Source organism: Thamnophis sirtalis, unplaced genomic scaffold (assembly GCF_051295495.1).
Source record: "Thamnophis sirtalis isolate CommonGarterSnake01/CBP01778 unplaced genomic scaffold, rThaSir2_p1.2 scaffold_6, whole genome shotgun sequence".
NCBI classification, from domain to species: Eukaryota; Metazoa; Chordata; class Lepidosauria; order Squamata; family Natricidae; genus Thamnophis; species Thamnophis sirtalis.
This window is the reverse complement of record NW_028261386.1, coordinates 13,011,295-13,030,345: the sequence shown is the minus strand read 5'-3', so window position 1 is coordinate 13,030,345 and position 19,051 is coordinate 13,011,295. Positions and strand designations below refer to the sequence as shown.

General features: G+C 43.7%; 1 protein-coding gene across 1 annotated transcript in view; it reads left to right on the top strand.

Annotated features, from left to right (window-relative positions):
* Positions 1–16,916, top strand: part of LAT2 (linker for activation of T cells family member 2) — a 35,738-nt gene extending 18,822 nt beyond the window's left edge. The window contains exons 7-14 of the mRNA XM_087717217.1: positions 4,447–4,485; positions 5,529–5,559; positions 7,811–7,854; positions 10,302–10,355; positions 10,573–10,665; positions 11,989–12,057; positions 13,496–13,553; positions 16,040–16,916. Of these exons, the coding sequence (XP_087573343.1) occupies positions 4,447–4,485; positions 5,529–5,559; positions 7,811–7,854; positions 10,302–10,355; positions 10,573–10,665; positions 11,989–12,057; positions 13,496–13,553; positions 16,040–16,046 (395 nt within the window). The 3' untranslated portion in view covers positions 16,047–16,916. The remainder of the gene's footprint in view (positions 1–4,446; positions 4,486–5,528; positions 5,560–7,810; positions 7,855–10,301; positions 10,356–10,572; positions 10,666–11,988; positions 12,058–13,495; positions 13,554–16,039) is intronic.
* Positions 16,917–19,051: the final 2,135 nt, after the last annotated feature.

Sequence of the window (19,051 nt, the reverse complement as noted above, 5' to 3'; positions counted from 1 at the left end):
CTATTCTAAACCACTTAGAGAGAGCTGTAAAGCACTATGAAGTGGTCTTAAGTGCTATTGCTATTGCTAAAGTCCAAAAGTTGGATCAGGTCTGCATTCTTGCTCTAATTTGTACGAACGATATCTATTTTACAAAAGACAAAACTGGAACTGCTTGGATATCATAGATGGAAGAAGCAGTAGGAGCAAGCATCATGCCATCATCACACATGATGCATATTACATAATTGGCATCATATGCATAATATCATGATGCACCCAATTGTGATTTTTTTCTCCAGAAGCTTGACTTTGGACTTTGGAGCTATCTAAGTCTCACTGCTTCTCCTATTGTTCATTTTGCCCTATCTTACATCTGGATTGTCATTTTTTTTCTACCTTTCTCTTTTTCCTCTGGGCACTCCAACAAAGCACTTATTTTTTTGTAAAAAAAACTTATTTCTTCTTCTTTCCATTTATGACTTGGAAGCCATTCTGATGAACAAAGATCAAAGGTAGCAGGGTATGGTTAAAAAATTAAGGTTGTGCCTGAGATGGTGAAATTGACGTTCTAACTGGATTTAATTTAGTGCATGAATTCTGAAGCAAACAATTTTTTGCAACATGCTAGCTTCCCCTAATTATATATTTATACATACATACAGCTGCCAAGTGTCTAATGGATTGCGGTAGAGTATAAATAATACACACATACACCCACATACAAACCCATTTATACGCACGAAAATGTTGAAAATCAGATAGAAAAAAAGGCCAAATAGCATCAAGCAGCGTCAATTATAGTTTGAAGATCCCAGATTTGGGATCCCATCTTTACTTTGTTCCAGGAGAGAAGGAACTTTTCCATCCCTCACATATAGAGCAGATCTTCCATTGCCACTATTTTTATTATCAAAGAAGAAATCACTATCAGAAGTAGCTCCCTAGGAAAATTGCCTTTGCACATGTGGTGGACTGGATGCCCAGGAGGGAGGGGCCAAGAGACAGAGAAGTTTACATACTTTGATTGGGAGAAAGAAGTTAAAATATCTCCGCCCTAGAAATTCTCATAGGGCATCTATAATGATGCAAGTAGTTGTTTTAGTTTGGCAAGATTTCTCTCTGTAGGTGAGGAAACGGCTCAGAAGTAATTCTATGAGCTACGATGGCACAGTGGTTAGAAAGCAGTGCTAACAGACTAATTCTGCTGCCTGCCAACAATTCCCCCAGTTTGAATCTCACTGGCTCAAGGTTGGAATTGGAATTGGAAAGTTTATTTATAGGCCGCCCTTTTCCCTGGGGGGACTCAGGGCGGCTTACAATTCATGGGGAAGGGAATACAAACAATGACACAAGAACAATACATAATTAAAATAGAGCACAACATTCATCATTCGGGTGGGGACGGATTACAATCTTAACCCCAGGCCTGGCGGGATAGCCAGATTTTAAGGGCTGTGCGGAAGGTCTGGAGGGTGGTGAGGGTACGGATCTCCACGGGGAGATCGTTCCAAAGGGTCGGAGCGACTACCAAGAAGGCTCTCCTCCGTGTAGTTGCCAGTCGACACTGACTGGTAGATGGGATTCGGAGGAGGCCTAATCTATGTGATCTAATTGGTCGTGAGGAGGTGATTGGCAGGAGGCGGTCTCTCAAGTACCCAGATCCACTACCATGAAGGGCTTTATGGGTGGTAAGTAGTACCTTGAAGCGCACCCGGAGATCAACAGGTAGCCAGCGCAGCTCGCGGAGGATAGGTGTTATGTGGGTGAACCGAGGTGCACCCACAATCGCTCGTGCGGCCGCATTCTGGACTAGCTGAAGTCGCCGGATGCTCTTCAAGGGCAGCCCCATGTAGAGCACGTTGCAGTATTCCAGCCTAGAGGTCACAAGGGCACGAGTGACTGTTGTGAGAGCCTCCCAGTTCAGGAAGGGTCGCAACTGGTGCACCAGGCGAACCTGGGCAAATGTCCCCCTGGTCACAGCCGACAGGTGGTAATCAAAGGTCAGCTGTGGGTCCAGGAGGACTCCCAAGTTGCGAACCCTGTCTGAGGGGTATAGTGTTTGACCCCCCAGCCTGAGTGATGGAACACTTGCCAAATTATTGGGAGGGAAACACAACAGCCACTCTGTCTTATCCGGGTTGAGTACTAGTTTGTTAGCCCTCATCCAGTCCCTAATGGCTTCAAGGCCCCAGTTCATCACGTCCACCGCTTCATTGAGTTGGCACGGGGTGGACAGATACAACTGGCTATCGTCCGTGTATTGATGGTATCTTATCCCGTGCCTCCGAATGATCTCACCCAGCGGTTTCATGTAGATGTTGAATAGTAGGGGGGATAAGACCGAACCCTGCGGCACCCCATATGTTAGGGGCCTAGGGGTCGATCTCTGCCCTCCAACTAACACCGACTGACAGGTTGATTCAGCCTTCCATCTTTCTTTTCTTCCTCATTGTTTAGTCTATAGCAATAGCAATAGCAATAGCAGTTAGACTTATATAGCGCTTCATAGGGCTTTCAGCCCTCTCTAAGCGGTTTACAGAGTCAGCATATCGCTCCCACAGTCTGGGTCCTCATTTCACCCACCTCGGAAGGATGGAAGGCTGAGTCAACCTTGAGCCGGTGAGATTAGAACCGCTGAACTGCAGATAACAGTCAGCTGAAGTGGCCTGCAGTACTGCACCCTAACCACTGCGCCACCTCGGTCTCTAATCAGCATCTTCTTATTACAAAATTCAGGGATCTAATGCGATCTAATATTTTGGCTATGAGATTGTGGGTAAATGGTGGGATCTATGGAGTAAGACTATTAAACTCACGATATCTACAGCGTTTAAAGAAAATATATACAAGATGGTTTATAGATGGCACTTTCCCCCAACGAGGTTAGCCAAAATGTTTCCTGGGTTATCCCCACTGTGTTGGAAATGTGGAAGAAGGGATGGCACATTCTACCATGTCTGGTGGTCCTGTATTGAGGCCACGAAATAGCAATAGCAGTTAGACTTATATACCACTTCATAGGGCTTTCAGCCCTCTCTAAGCAGTTTACAGAGTCAGCATATTGCCCCCACAGTCTGGGTCCTCATTTTACCCACCTCGGAAGGATGGAAGGCTGAGTCAACCTTGCGCCGGTGAGATTAGAACTGCTGAACTGCAGATAACAGTCAGCTGAAGTTGCCTGCAGTACTGCACCCTAACCACTACGCCACCTCGGTTCTTTCTTGGAGAAAGATTCAAAACTGGCTAAGAGAGGTTACCGGGGCAAGTATGGAATGGAAACCTGAGACTTTTTTACCAAGCATAAAACCAGAGAACATGAGTAAATCTATATGGCATTTGAGCCTACATATAATTGTGGCCACAAGAATAACCTATGCACAATTTTGGAAATCTACTATCATACCAGGAAGATGCCATAATTAAAAAGATTTATGAATGTGCAGAAATGGACAGAATGACGGGTTGGCTGTGGGACAATGGAGAAACTGAACATTATCTTAGCTGGAACCTATTTTATATGTGGGCGACAAAGAGAACAACAGGGACTTAAAATTGGAAAAGTTAAATAGCAGCTGTTAACATTGGGAACTAACAGCCTGCCATCTTTCTGAAGTCGGTAAACTGAAGACCCAGATTGTTGGGGGCAAGATGCTGTAAACCATTTAGAGAAGACTGTAAAGCACTATGTAGTGGTATATAAGTCTAAGTGCTATTGCTATTGCTATGTGTTTTTCTTGGTTCATGGAGCCCAGCAGCAATATTTCAAAGATTAAGTAGTAAAGGATGGGTATAGGTTTAGGTTTATTGGACTTATATGCCGCCATTCTTCCAAAGGACTCAGGGCGGCGTACAACATAAAAACACATATTACAAAAGTTAAAAGAAAGATTAAATAGAATATCCCAAAAAACCAATAGACATTTACAATGAGATTTAGAAATTAAATTAAAATTAACAATTAAAATTAATAATTTATTTTATTCAGGCCAGGCCGGCTTGCTGGAAAAGCCAACTTTTTAGGGCGCGCCGGAAGGACCGGAGGTCGGGAACTATGTGAAGCTCCGGGGGCAACTCATTCCAAAGGGAAAGTGCTCCCACAGAGAAGGCTCTCCCCCTGGTGGTCCCCAGCCCACACTGCCTGGCCAACGGCACCCTGAGGAGGCCAACTCTGTGGGATCGTACTGGACGTAGAAACTTCTGCTGTAGGTTTACAGAATCAGTTTGTCACTCTAGCAAATAAATTTTGGATTCAGCCTCCATTACATTTTTCATGATGCCATCAGGAATGTGATGAGCTTTCTGGGTTATAAGCTGATGCATGACTTTTTTTTTTTAAAGAAAAAAAGAGGGATCATTTGGTCAGCCCCTTTCAGCTGTAGTGAGTGGAGAGGAGAAGGCATTGGGCAGGAGAAAGACTTATCCCCATTCACAGATAATTAATGGTCTCTAGTTGTCATTTTTCAGAAACCTGCAGCAAGTCCAGATTTCAAAACTTCACAACAGGTAAGCATCCAACTGCAGACCAAACAAACTAAGAATAACTGAGCAGTCAGTTAAATACCATTTCTAGAAATATGTTCTGACATGGGAGCCCAGCAGGAATGGGCTGCTATGGATTCGGCTGAGTTTGGGGAGAAGCTGTAGCTAACGTTATGGCCGGTTCATAGAACCTCCAAATTCCACCCCTGGCTCACTTTTTCAATGCTGTTGTAACTTGGGCACTAAACAAATGCTCATAAGTTGAGAACAACCGATATAAGGAAGCAAATTCCACACTCTCTAGCACTGATGAGGTTACTTAATCAGGTAATGAAACATCTGCAAAAATAAATATATTTACTTACTTATTAAGCAAGTAAACAGTTAAGCTCAGAGAGTAGAAGGATTCCGCAGTTCACCCTTGAACTACAGATATTTTCTACTGATTTCTGCACTGGAAGAAGTTTGGATGATTATAGATTATTTTAAATATAGCTTTCAGTTCCTATATTTTACAGGCTAATGAATTGTTTTAAAAAAAATGTCTGGTGCTGAAGTCTCCCTGGCTTGCTTAAATGTTAATCTACTATGGATAGTCCTCAACTTATGACCACAATGGAGTCCAAATTTTCCATTGTTAAGTGAGACACTTGTTCAGTGAGTTTTGCCCCATTTTACGACCTTTATTGCCACAGTTGTTACATGAAACGCTGCAGTTGATAAGTTAGCATCCCAGCTGTTAAGTGAATCTGGCTTCCCCATTGACTCCGCTTGTCAAAAGGTCGCAAAAGGGGATCACATGACCCCGGGATACGGCAACCGTCATGAATATGAACCAGTTGCCAAGCATCTGAATTTTGCTCCCATGATGCTGCAAAGGTTGTAACTGTGGAAAACAATCATGTCACATTTTTCAGTGTTGTTTGAACCAGTCACTAAATGAACTGTTGTAAATTGAGGACTACCTGTAATCCATTTTCAGCCAGTTGGATGTTCATATTTAACTTTTACACCACAAGCAACTTTTCTACCTGATCTGGGTATTAATCCACACATTGTCTTTTCAGAGATTGAAACAGAGGACGACTCTACTTACGTGTAAGTTTTCTGTCAATATAATCTTTGGGGTCTTCAGTTGGAATTGGTATCATTTTAAGCATAAAGATAAATTTATTTTTACTGGTGACCACAGTACCATTGTGTAATCCTCCCTTCCAAAGGGCATGGTCCATCTTCATAGAGTCCTCTGTTTAAAGAATTAACAAGGTTCTAGATTAAAAGGGCTTGCTAAGTCTTTAACAAGCTTGAAGTTAAGGTCCGGTGTGAAATCCTCCAGGTTTGGCCCGGTTCAGCCGAACCGGTAGGGATGATTGTTCCTGATTCTGCGAACCGGTAGTAAAAAAAAGCTTCTGATGATTGCATGGCTTGGCTGTGAGCTGTGTGATCGTCGAAAGGTCTTTTTCCCCACTTTTTAAAGCATTGTTTTCCTGCCTTTTTGCCCGAATATAGCAAAAATGCTTTGAAAAGTTAAAAAAAATTGGCTACGCCCACCCAGTCACATGGCACCCTCTCACCCTCTCATATTCATAATCTATTTTACAGCATATCTCTGTTTCTAATTTCAGCCATATTATTCTCTTTCCATATTTTTTTATCTTAAACTTATTTTCTTCTTAGTGCATAAACAATATCACTAATTGCTCTTAATTTCCAATATCTTACAATAACATCAGCTCCATCGCTAAACATGTTTCTCATATTCCCCATCCCACTCTTCAACATTTCATCTTCGTCTCTTAATTTAAATTATCTTCCAAGTTGAACCAAATTGCCATTTCACATTTCATCTGTTGATCTGTTTTGCTCTAAGCAAAATACATCATCAAAATCGCTTTTTTTTTTACATAAAGAACATTTAACTTGATTAATTATCCACAATTAATAATGTTGGTATAATTCCCTTACATCTTAATTAACTATCCCCCATTAATAATATCAATACAATTCCCTTTAATCTACTAATATGTGCCTTATTTAGCCAAACATCTTGTGTGTGTGTGTGTGTGTGTGTGTGTGTGTGTGTGTCAGTGTGAGTGTTTCAGCTTCACCTTCCAGAATCCATTAATTCAATTTGGCACCAGGTTGAAGGAAGGCTGTGCAAAACCTCCCTTCCAAGCCAAGAGAACAATTTGATTACAGAACAAATGATGCAAAGAGGCAGTGGGTGCCTCTTTGCTGGATGTTTTGGAATAGAATAGAATAGAAATTGTTATTGGCCAAATGTTATTGGACACACAAGGAATTTGTCTTTGGTGCAGATGCTCTCAGTGTACATAAAGAAAAATCAAATAGAATACAGTGTGGCCTGCACCACACTGCCCCGCCCGCTGCTCACTGATTGGCTGGCTCACCAATCACCCTGCCCACCTCTAAGAGTCCTATCTAAACCTTAAAGTCTTAAAGCTGTCAAGTTTGAACACCTCTGGTGTTGTTTTTTTCTAAAGGGTTAAGAGTGCAAGGGTCTTGTAACTTGACAGCTTTAAGACTTGCACACTTCAATGCCAGAGTTCCTGAGCCAACATGACTGGAGGAGGAATTCTGGAAGTTGAAATCCACAAATCTGTCAAGTTTGAACACCCCTGAGGTATTTTTCTGAAGGGTTAGGGGTGCAAGGGTCTTGTAACTTGACAGCTTTAAGACTTGCGTGCTTCAAATGCCAGAGTTTCTGAGCCAACATTTTGGTTGCCAAGCAAGAGCGTTGTTAAGTGAGTTTCACCACATTTTACAAGTTGGCCATGCCCACCCAGCCACATGACTGCCAAGCCACTCCCACTTGGTCACATGGCCAACACACCACTCCCACAAAGCAGGCCACACCTACAGAAGAGATTCTAAAAAAAATTGAAACCCACCACTGCGCGTAATGGAGTGAGCTCCTGTTACTTGTCCCAGCTTCTGCCAACCTAGCAGTTTTAAAGCATACAAAAATGCAAGTAGAAAAATAGGAACCACCTTTGGTGGGAAGGTAACAGTGTTCCGTGCGCCCTCGACATTTAGTCATGCCGGCCACAGGACCACGGAGACGTCTTCAGACAGCACTGGCTCTTTGGCTTTGAAAGGGAGAGGAGCACCCTCCCTAGAGTCGGGAACAACTAGCACATATGTGCGAGGAGAACCTTTATCTTTACCGCATATGTGAAAAAGAGCAAATTATTTATAATTCTGTTTGTGGCTTGGGTGACTCTGAATCAGGATGGGAAATCAACCACAGGCTGATTTTTCACAGGCAATATTTCATTGATATTCCATTTTTTCCCAACCCTCTCCTTTCATCCCTTTTCCATTCTAGCGAACCGATCTCTTCACATCATTACCACAATTGGCAACCAAGTGGTAAGTGGACAAGACGGGTTAAGTAACCCATAATCTATAATCCATTAATTTCGAAGGGGTCTTTGGTGCTCTCTGGGCTTGGTTCCTTTCTTGCAGATGTTTTATTATCCAAACTAATGACATTATCCCAAACTAGGACCTTCGTGACCGCCTACTGCCACATACCTCCCAGCGGCCAGTAAGATCCCACAGATTGGGCCTCCTTCAGATGCCATCAGCCAGACAATGTTGGCTGGCGGACCCCCAGAGGAGAGCCTTCTCTGTGGCTGCTCTGACTCTTTGGAATCAGCTACCCCAAGAGATCCGGACCATACCCACTCTCATGGCCTTCAGGAAAGCTGTAAAAACCTGGCTGTTCCGGCAGGCCTGGGGCTGTTGACCTCATTGTTGAGGTCCAGCCCCGATTAGAATGAATGTACTGTATGTGATGTTGTGATTTTAAATTGTCTTTTTCTCTTTCTCTTTTTTCTCTCTTTTTTTTGTAAGCTGCCTGGAGTCCTTCGGGATTGGGCGGCATATAAATTTTGATAATAAACAAACAAACAAACAAACAAACAAACAAGCTGAGAGTACCAAGGATCCTTGCGCTACAAATATTCTCCTTTATTGGTACTACTAATTTCTGTGTAGCAATCGCACCAAGTTATTTTCAATTTTTGTTAACCGAATCTGGCCTAGAGGGCACAGATAGTGTACAACTATTCATTTAGCAACTGTTCAGAGTTACGGCAGTGCTAAACAAAGGCCTGGAGTATCCCTGTGGTCACATGGTCAAAAATGTGGGCATTTGGCCACTTATACTGTTTCAACTCCCCCGCCTCTCTCCTCCCCAATCTATGCTTTTCTGCCTACTGCCCGCTATGGCTCCTGCTACCCTAACTGACCACTTGTCATCCTTTTGCTCTTTCTGCTGACCAAATATAGCCAGCTTGACCCTTTGCAAGGCAGCTGCTGACCCCATGAAGTTTTCTTCACCAGGTCACATAAGCCGGTTTCCTCATGAAATTTGGGGAAGGTAGCCGGCAGCTGCCTGGCAAAGGGCCAAGGTGTGGGTGTTTGGTCTGCAGCAGGAGCAAAAAGTGGGAGAAAAATGGTGAAGGTCAGCAGAGGTGGCAAAGGACAGGGGCCTCAGAGTGCAGAATGGACTGGGCTGAGGAGGTGGAGGCAGCTTTGCGCCATACAGACAGAGTGCCTGAAGTATCCTGGGGCGCTGTGGCTTCCTAAAACTTGTGGCATTACACCATGGATGGGATTCAGTCAGTTTGGACCGGTTCAGGTGAACTGGAGGCTAATTTTGCATCTGGTTTACCGAACTGGTAGTTGGAAGGACTGGCGGGCCCCGCCCACCCTGCCCCACTCCTCCCAGGAGTCTCCACGTGGCCCATTCATCATGCCAGGTAAGTGCAGGGCCTGTGTTGAGGCTCTGAGAGGGTGGAAAATGGGCCTTCTGGAAGTTCCAGAAGGCTCGAAACTGGTGTTTCTGACCTCTGGAGGGCCTTTCGAGCCTGGGGGCAGACATTTTTGCCTTCCCGGAGGCTCAAAGAAAGCCTCCAGATCCTTGGGAGGGCAAAAACCGGGCCTCACGGAAGTTCTAGAGATGCAGAAATGGGTCTGTTTTCAGCCTCCAGAGGGCTTTCAGAGCCGGGGGGAGGCGTTTTTTGCCCTCCCAGAGGCTCAAAGAAAGCCTCTGGAGGCTGGGGAGGGTGAAAATGCACCACCATCCCGCCATGGTGCAGGAGGCTGAGTAGGCTGCGCCCCCCATGGCCATACCCACCCAGCAACCAGGCAGAGAACCAGTTGCTAAAAGTTTTCAATACCATCCCTGCATTATACCATGCTGCTAGGACTTCCTGGGGCCCTGTGGCTTCCCTTTGTCTGGTGCCAAGAAAGAATAGTGTTGAGGTGCCCTTTCTCTTTCTAATACTCCCTTTTTTTCCCTTCTATGACTTTTTCTCATTTGAAAGACATCTAACATCTTTCTCCGCTGTATAACACTTCCCTTTCTCCTCTCCTCTTTGACATCGCCTTCCTTCCTCTCTGAAGATGCAAATGATGGGTTGCCTCTCAAGGAGCATGTTCATACAAAGATCACCATGAGGTGCACATAGTGGGTAAAACCACGATTGTTCTCCTTAGTTGCATTTGGAGAATCATCTCTATAATAGCAGTAGCACTTAGACTTATATACCGCTTCACAGTTCTTTACAGCCCTCTCTAAGCGGTTTACAGGATCAGCATATTGCCCCAAGCAATCTGGGACATTTTACTGACCTTGGAAGGATGGAAGGCCGAGTCAACCTTGAGCTGGTGAGAATCGAACTGCCAAATTGCTAGCAGTCGGCAGAAGTAGCCTGCAATACTGCTTTCTAACCACCGGCCCACTAAGTGCAGTGGTTCTTTATTACTTTGATGCTTTTTTTTCAAGCTCAGCTTTCCCCCTCTTTTAGATGATGATTCCCACGGATACCAAAATGTGATTGAGGCAATCAAAAGCAATAAACGTAAGTTCTTTGGAGAATGTTCTTTTCTTGTATCAATCCAAATAGTTATCTGCCCCATTCAATTGCATACTGCTGTTGCCCAATAGGACTACAAACTCAGTATAAGACAATCTACTCTAATGTCATGTGAATGCAGTCTCACATTCCAGTCACACAGGGGTGGGATTCAGCCAATTCGGACCAGTTCGTGCCAACCAGATGCTAATTTTATATCTAGTTCACCAAACCGGGAGTTGCAAGGACTGGCTGGCCCCACCCACCCCGCCCCACCTCTCCCAGAAGTCTCCATGTGGCCCGTTTTGGATGCCAGGTAAGTGCAGAGCCCGCACAGAGGTTATAGGAGAGCAAAAAATGGGCCTCCCGGAAGTCCGGAAACAGGCCTGTTTCCAGCCTCCGGAGGACAAAGACACCCACCCACCCCCTGTGGTGCAGGAGGCCGAGTTGGCCACGCCCACCCAGCAACTGGGCAGAGAACCGGTTGCTAAAAATTTTCAATCCCACCCCTGCAGTCATATACCTTAAAACTTGCTCTACAGCAGGGATCCCCAAACTTGGCAACTTTAAGACTTGTGGACTTCAACTCTGCAGAATTCTCCAGCCAGCTGGCTGGAGAATTCTGCGGAGTTGAAGTCCACAAGTCTTAAAGTCGCCAAGTTTGAAGACCTCTGCTCTAGAGGACTGGGAGACTGTTTCTTCTTCTGGTTTCTATTACAGAAAGCACTTTCCAAAGAAGATGTGTATGATAATCTGCCTCAAAACTAAACATCCCAAAAGGTGCTATTAAAAAAAACCAACAGCTGGACTTTCTTCATTCCCCCCCCCCCTTTGATAAAGTTTGCTTCTCCTCCGAGAAGCTTCTTCGGTTCAGAAGAACTAAAGAAGCTTCTTGGATGAGAAGTGAAACGATTTCAAAGGGAAAAAAACAGAGACAGTCCAATTCACTTTTAGAAGAAAAAAAAGCACATTTGGCAAAAACCAGGACCCGGATGATTGAGACTCTCCACAGATATTCAATATTAAGCATTTTTCACCTGGCCCAAGGCACTCTGCTCCACTTATGCACCACCTGAAGTTCCAAGGTCACCTGCAGTGGTGGGGAGGATGTCAAAAACAAGAACAATAATAATAGCAATAGCATTTAGACTTATATACTGCTTCACAGTGCCTTACAGCCCTCTCTACTGCGCTCCCAACAATCTGGGTCCTCATTTTACCCACCTCAGAAGGATGGAAGGCTGAGTCAACTTTGAGCCTGATGAAATTCAAACTGCAAAATTGCAGGCAGCTGGCACGCAGCAGAATAACCTGTAGTACTGCATTCTAACCACCACACCACTGCGGCCAGAGGTGGTATTCTACTGGTTTGGACCGGTTCACCCGAACCAGTAGCGGAAATTTCAGGTGGCCATGCCCACCCACTCCCCGGCTCAACGGCATCCCATTTAGGCCCCCTTTTCACCAAAAGTGCATGCGTAGAAGTCTGTGCACATGTGCAAAGGGCTTTGCGCATGCTCACATTTGCAAACCAGTAGGGAAGGGAAGGGAGTACCACCCCTAACCTAATCAAGTGAGATTAAAAATTTCAGAAATAATAATCCGCTGTTTACATTTCCTTGTCTCTTTTTTCCTCTAGTTGTGGCAGATGAAGACATCTATGAGAACAAGATAGCAATTCAGATATGGAAGCAGGGACAGACATTAGGTAAACTCAGCCCTGAGAATTCAAAAGCAGGATGTCAAGGTTCCAAATAGCATCCAAAATTAAATCCGAGTCCGAGGCAAAGAATTCCTCAAAGTTCCAATTTATTAAGAGAGTCATGTTGGCACATCTGAGAAAACCCGAATCTGAAAGCTTCCCAGTTTCCCACACCCAATGGAAAGTTTAAGATCTTGTCTCCCAAACCCACAAGTCCATCACATGGTCCAATCTTCCACTGCCATGCTGGCAGTTCCACCCATCCATTTCCAGTCAGGTACAGGGGTACAGAGACAAAGGATGATCTTGGCTTTCTAGAAAGAATTTTGTTATGGCTACATAGCTTCGAATTCCGTACAATGCCCCCTCCCATTTTCCCACAATAGAAAATGCATAGTAGAATAATAGAAAGTGTAGCAGGTCAAAGATAATTAAAAAAAGATGGCTGCAGGCCTGACACAGGGTTGAATGACTGAAAAAGAATCTATTACAGTGGTTCTCAACCATTTCTCCACCATGGACCCCCTTTAAGTACCTTTTATGGCCACAGACCATGGCCAGGGATGCCCAACTTAAATTATAGAATTTATTTAAGCCTTCCCTGAACCTCTGTGATGACATTGTGCCCCTGCAGGGATCTGAGGACCACAGGTTAAGAGTTAATCTATTACACATACTTAAACTGAAGCTAATAATTGCTACCAGTGATTTTGGCTAGTGCAAGGCTGTGCTCTATGACAGAGGAAAGGCTGGAATATAGGAGAATAGGAGCTGAATTCAATATGATCTGAAAGGAGATTTAGGATTATGGGCACATACTTAAACTGAAGCTAATAATTGCTACCAGTGATTTTGGCTAGTGCAAGGCTGTGCTCTATGACAGAGGAAAGGCTGGAATATAGGAGAATAGGAGCTGAATTCAATATGATCTGAAAGGAGATTTAGGATTATGGGCACTATTACATAGCAGGTGCTGTCAAGATTAGTTGACATGTTATAGGAGAAAATAATAACCGAATCCCCAAATCCAAGGTGTTTATAATATTGTGCATAGTCTTGCATTGGCCTATAACCAGAGGTGGTATTCAGCCGATTCGGACTGGTTTGCCTGAACCGATAGTGGAAATCGAGGGTGGGCCTGCCTACTCGCTCCGGCTCAATGTCATTCTATTTAGACATGTTTTTGTGGCCAGGCGCATGCATGGTAGATGTACATGTGAGCAAAGCACATGCGCAGGAGGCCAGCCGCATGCGTAAAGTGAGTGGGCGCACACGGGATGAACCGGTGGTAACAAAATGTGAAACCCACCGCTGCTCACAACCAATAATGGCAGCAGAGTGATAAAACGTGAGATGCCTTCTAGTTTTTACCTGGATGTTTCAGTACCGCTATCAAGTTTCTTGTTCTGTTCTGCTTATGCATAATTATTTTCTCTCTCTCCAGAAAGCGACAGTAGTAATGAAGAAGAATCTATTTACATCAATACAGAACAATATAGCAGGTAATTATGCAGACAAGCCGTGCTCTCCTGCGCTGAGAATGATACAGTATGTGTGCAGTCATTGTCAACGTGAATCCCTAGTTGTTATGTCTTCTTGTAAGAGATAAAAATAATAATTCTAATTAATTTAATGAGAACGTATGTTTTGAGAAAGTCTCAAGTTTCAAAATCTGGCATGTTCTATTTAAGGAATCCTAAATGTAGTTTCCATCTAAAACAAAGCAAGTTGTTTCTTTTTCAAGCTCTAATCCCTGTTTCTCAACCTTGGCAATTTTCAGATGTGTGGACTTCAACTCTCAGAATTGCCAAGCCAACATGGAATTCTGGGAGTTAAAGTTGCCAAGGTTGAGAAACACTGATCTAGTTCACAGGTGTCAAACTCGATTGTGCCATGTGATGTATCATGACACGCCCAGGGTGGGCGTGGTCTGCACACGATACATGCAGCCCACGGGCCGCCAGTTTGACAGGCCTGCTATAGTTGAATGATGACTTTGGTGAATATTGTTTATAGAAAACTAGGTTATCAGAAATCAAAGAGGTTTTTTTAAAGCCAGTCAAGATTTTGATATATCAGAGCATGCAATGGAACTAAAGGGATTCAGTGATAGAAGTGAGTATAGATAGTCCTTGATTTATGACTAGTCACTCAGCAACTGTTCAAACTTACAACCGATTCGCCCAAAAGGTATTTATGACCTGGTTCCGAAGTTCCAAAAATGGCTGCCTACCCCTGCAGTCACGTGACTGTATTTTGGACACTTGTCAATCAGCCTATTTGTAGAATCCTGCGGTCACATGAATGCAATTTACATGCTTTTTGCAAAAAAACTGGCATTTACTTCTGGTTCTCAGCGTATTGTCCCCAACAATATGGGCATTCATTGTACTAAACTCAGAGGATGAAAGGCTGAGTCAACTTCGAGCCGGGCAGAATCAAACTGCTGGCAATGGGCAGAGTTACTCTGCAATACTGTATTCGAACCACTGCGCCACCACGGCTCATATAAAACTATCTATAGTGAACAACTGCCACAAGAAAAAATTATAAATTGGGTAACTGATGACCTGCTTTACGACCATCATAATTTATGGTTGTAATTGCCAGAATTCAGTTATGGTCATAGACTGAGGACTATCTGTATAAGGCAAGATTGTAGTCACACTGCCATTCAGCAGTCGTGATTAAGTACAGGAGATCCGGTAGTATCTTTTCAGCCCAACACATTTGTTAGTTGACAGGGTACTACCAGATTCTTCCTTGTGTGCATATAACACAGATGTTTGTGTGGGTAAGATTATCACTCCCGCTGCCAAGCAAAACCAAGTATTTAATAGTGAGTGCCATACCATGTGCATGAATCATACAAGTGGCAAGAAAATAGGGGCAGTCAGGCGTAACACAGGTTATGTAGACCAGTGTTTCTCAACCTTGGCAACTTGAAGATGTCGGGACTTCAACTCCCAGAATTCCCCAGCCAGCATTCACTGGCTGGGGAATTCTGGGAGTTGAAGTCCAGACATCTTCAAGTTGCCAAGGTTGAGAAACACTGATGTAGACAGTAAACACAGGGTCAATCAAAACCGGCTCAAATGTCTATATACCAATGCACAGAGTATGAGGAATAAACAGGACAAATTAGAAATTCAAGTAAAAGAAGGCAGATATGATATTGTTGCCATTACAGAAACTCGGTGAATGGTGAAAAGAGTAAGGTTCTACATTTAGGCAAGAAAAACGAAATGCACAGGTACAGTATAGGTGGGACCTTGCTCAACAGTAGTAACTGTGAAAGGGATCTTGGAGTCCTAGTGGACAGCCATTTAAATATGAGCCAGCCGTGTGCAGCAGCTGCCAAAAAAGCCAACACAGTTCTAGGTTGCATAAACAGAGGGATAGACTCAAGATCACGTGAAGTGTTAATACCACTTTATAATGCCTTGGTAAGGCCACACTTGGAATACTGCATTCAATTTTGGTCACCACGATATAGAAAAGATGTGGAGACTCTAGAAAGAGTGCAGAGAAGAGCAACAAAGATGATTAGGGGGTCTAGCGATTAAAACATAAGAGGAATGGTTGCAGGAACTGGGTATATCTAGTTTAATAGAAAGAAGGACTAGGAGAGACATGATAGCAGTGTTCCAATATCTCAGGGGTTGCCACAAAGAAGAGGGAGTCAAACTATTCTCCAAGGCACCTGAGGGTAGAACAAGAAGCAATGGGTGGAAACTAATCAAGGAGAGAAGCAACTTAGAACTGAGGACAAATTTCCTGACAGTTCGAACAATTAATCAGTGGAACAGAAATTGCCTCCAGAAGTTGTGAATGCCCCAACACTGGAAGTCTTTAAGAAGATGTTGGATAGCCATTTGTCTGAAACGGTATAGGGTTTCCTGCCTAGGCAGGAGGTTGGACTGGAAGACCTCCAAGGTCCCTTCCAACTCTGCTATTGTATTGTATGGTATTGTGTTTTGGTTTCCAGGCGGTAACATGGCTTCCCTCTAAAACCATCGAATGCTGGGGTGTCAAAGTCGTGTCGTCACGGTGGTGTCACGTGACATCGGGACTTCCTCCCCCCTTTGCTAAACCGGGTGAGGGCGGGGCCAGCACGTGACACATCTGGCCTGTGGGCTGCAAGTTTGACACCGCTGATCTAATGTGACTTCCAATTGCATTAAAAATACATTTAAACCTCATCCTGAGAATGAAGAGTTGCATTTTTATTTTTCCAGTTCTCAAAGGAGCAATGCCCATTTGTGAGAAATTGGTATCCTAAATCTACTTCTTTTTTAATGGGTTAACCTGGGATCCAGGCAGTAACTTTCCACCTGTGATTGAAATCTTCAAGGGCCTAAATCCAAGAGGAATGAAAGCATCCCAACGCCAACATACCAGAAGACGGGATACCAACACTGAACTAGTTTACAGGATTGTTATACCTTGTTCTTTCAACATCTTCCTGGCCATACTTTCAGCGTCTTGTTAGTTCTGACTCACTTTCCAGACCTTAACAAAATTTATCACAATGTCGCAGATAGTGAATCTTGCTAGTGAATATTTATGAGGCATGTATGGACTTTAGGATAATTTTTAGAAATCTGCAGAAACGACAAGCCGCCACATCATTAAATAAATAAAATGTTAACAAAATAGAGTAAGTCTGTGTTTTCATTCCTATATTTGTTTTGGGATAGACACTCACAGCATCACATTACTGTCCCATGACTGATTATATTATTATAGTTGGATGTGCCAGATGTTTAAACTGGATTCGGCATTTGTGTCCACCTATCGAGTCATTCCCCAAGGACCTGGGACAGGCAAATGTTCTTTAATAGTATTAAAGGTATCGTCACAGTTATTCTAAGTAAAGCTGCCTTTTGAAATTGACTGGTTTTGTTCCTGTTCATGTACAAGTTCAAGTAGTGCTCCCGATCAGTGGTGGGATTCAAACTTTCTTACTACTGGTTCTGTGGGCATGGCTTGGTGGGTGTGGTGTGGCTTGGTGGGTGTGTTTTCAAAAACAACTGGAACTGTGGAAGGAATATCCTTCTGGGTTCAGTTCCAAGTGGGGGGAAACACTGGATTCATGGAAGTTGCTTGGAAAGATGGCTTAACGGTGGACAGGATCAGAGGCCTTGAAGATGTTGAGTGAAGAAAAAAATGGGGAGAGATGCTGAGTGTGCCTGAGCTTTATACCCTCTGGACTTTTGAATTTGAGCTTGTATTCTGATTGGTTGTCAGACTCCCATGGGGCCATGCAGGGGCAACTCTGTAGGCTGTCCTGAGTCACAAGCTTGGTTGAGCCTTGCTGGATGATGTCATCTTCCAAGGTGCCATGTGGTGAGATGGGTAGAAGGCTAATCTGATCACGTCCTGAGGGCCATGTCTTAACCCCATCACCCTAGAACTGAAGGAAGGAGGGAAGGGAGCTACAGGAAGCTGCTTTGTCTTTAAAACATGTTTCTCCTTTTCTCATCCAGGAAAACATAATCTTCCGCCTTTTTAAATGTTTCCTAAAATATTTCATTTTGCTAGGAGAGGGGTGGGTGCTAACTTCCCACAGAACCATGTAGGCACAGGGACAATGATTGCATGGAGATAGAATAAGCAACAGCTGGACTGCATTAGAAGCTTACAGTTCTGATTATTTAACCATCCACTCCTAAAATAAAGTGGGTACTTTTTCACAGAAAGCGAAGGGGCAAATGTTATTCAAATCCCATTAAACAGAAGCAACACCACCTTGAAGATGCAGGGGAAAAAAATGCCTTAAGTCAGTGCACATCAGGATTGTACAATGTTTTGGTGCCACTGAGTACATCTCAACTTTTGAACGCATATTACAGGCCCAGTCACAAAATGGCTTGCTAGGATGGGCACAGCGAACTGCAACACAACCAATAGATAAACTATGATCTCCGACTCTCTCTCTCTTACACAGAGGCAATGGCTTCTAGAGCAGTGTTTCTCAACCTTGGTGACTTTAAGTCCTGTGGACTTCAACTCCCAGAATCCCCCAGCCAGCTGCTGAGAAACACTGTTCTAGAGAGTGAAGTTACTCATCCTGTTTTACTTTTTAAATTTTTACTACTTTAATGTTTTACTTTATGGTTTACACCTGGAAGCATTACTGGAAACACAGGTTGTCAGGCCTGGAAGCCATCTTTTGCACTGGGCCTTCAGGCCTGCCACATTTAATGCTGAGGGGAAATGGGAGGGGGGATTATATGGAGTATGGGAAATATATAGTCATAACAACTTCCTTTCTCAGAGTCAAGGACAGCTTGCCCTGCACCTGGAGGGGGTGTGACTGGGAGGCATCTCTAGTTGGGACTGTGCCTGATTGGGCCACGTGACAGATATCTGGATACTGGGCAGTGGCTTGGATGTTCATTTGGGGTGGGGAAAACCTGGAAGCTTTCAGATTCTCTAATAAAATGGAACTCTGGGGAACTTTCAAGCCTCGGAGTCTTCTTTAGTTGGGGGTGCTTCTTGGAATCCTGACACAGGTGATGTTTAAGGCACATGCTTTTCTATATAGCAGGCTAGAATCCCATTTTTTTTAGTAACAATCCCAAATATGCCCTTTTGATCATAATCTTGCTATTAGGAATAAAAGGGCGTATTCGGGATTACTTTTAAATTATGGGACAGTTTATTTAACAAGTATTCTAGGAGTTAAGTCTGTTCTCTTGTAGTGGCTTGAGAACAATCTCTTCAGAGGAATTGTGCCTGCAGTTGTTCTACCTCAAATTATTGTATTCCCTACAATAGACCATGGTGATGACTGAAGTACATGTTCCTGGAGATTTATCATCCAAAAAAACTACACATTGTGTAATAGTGTCTACCTGGAAAAAGTGATAGCCATGGCACAGCAACTACCCAACACAATATGCTTGCAGGTTTCTAAGAAGAATCTACCTGGCCCTACATCCAGTAATCTGCTGCATTAAAGTGGACTTTAGTCTAATATGGAAGATCCTTTTTT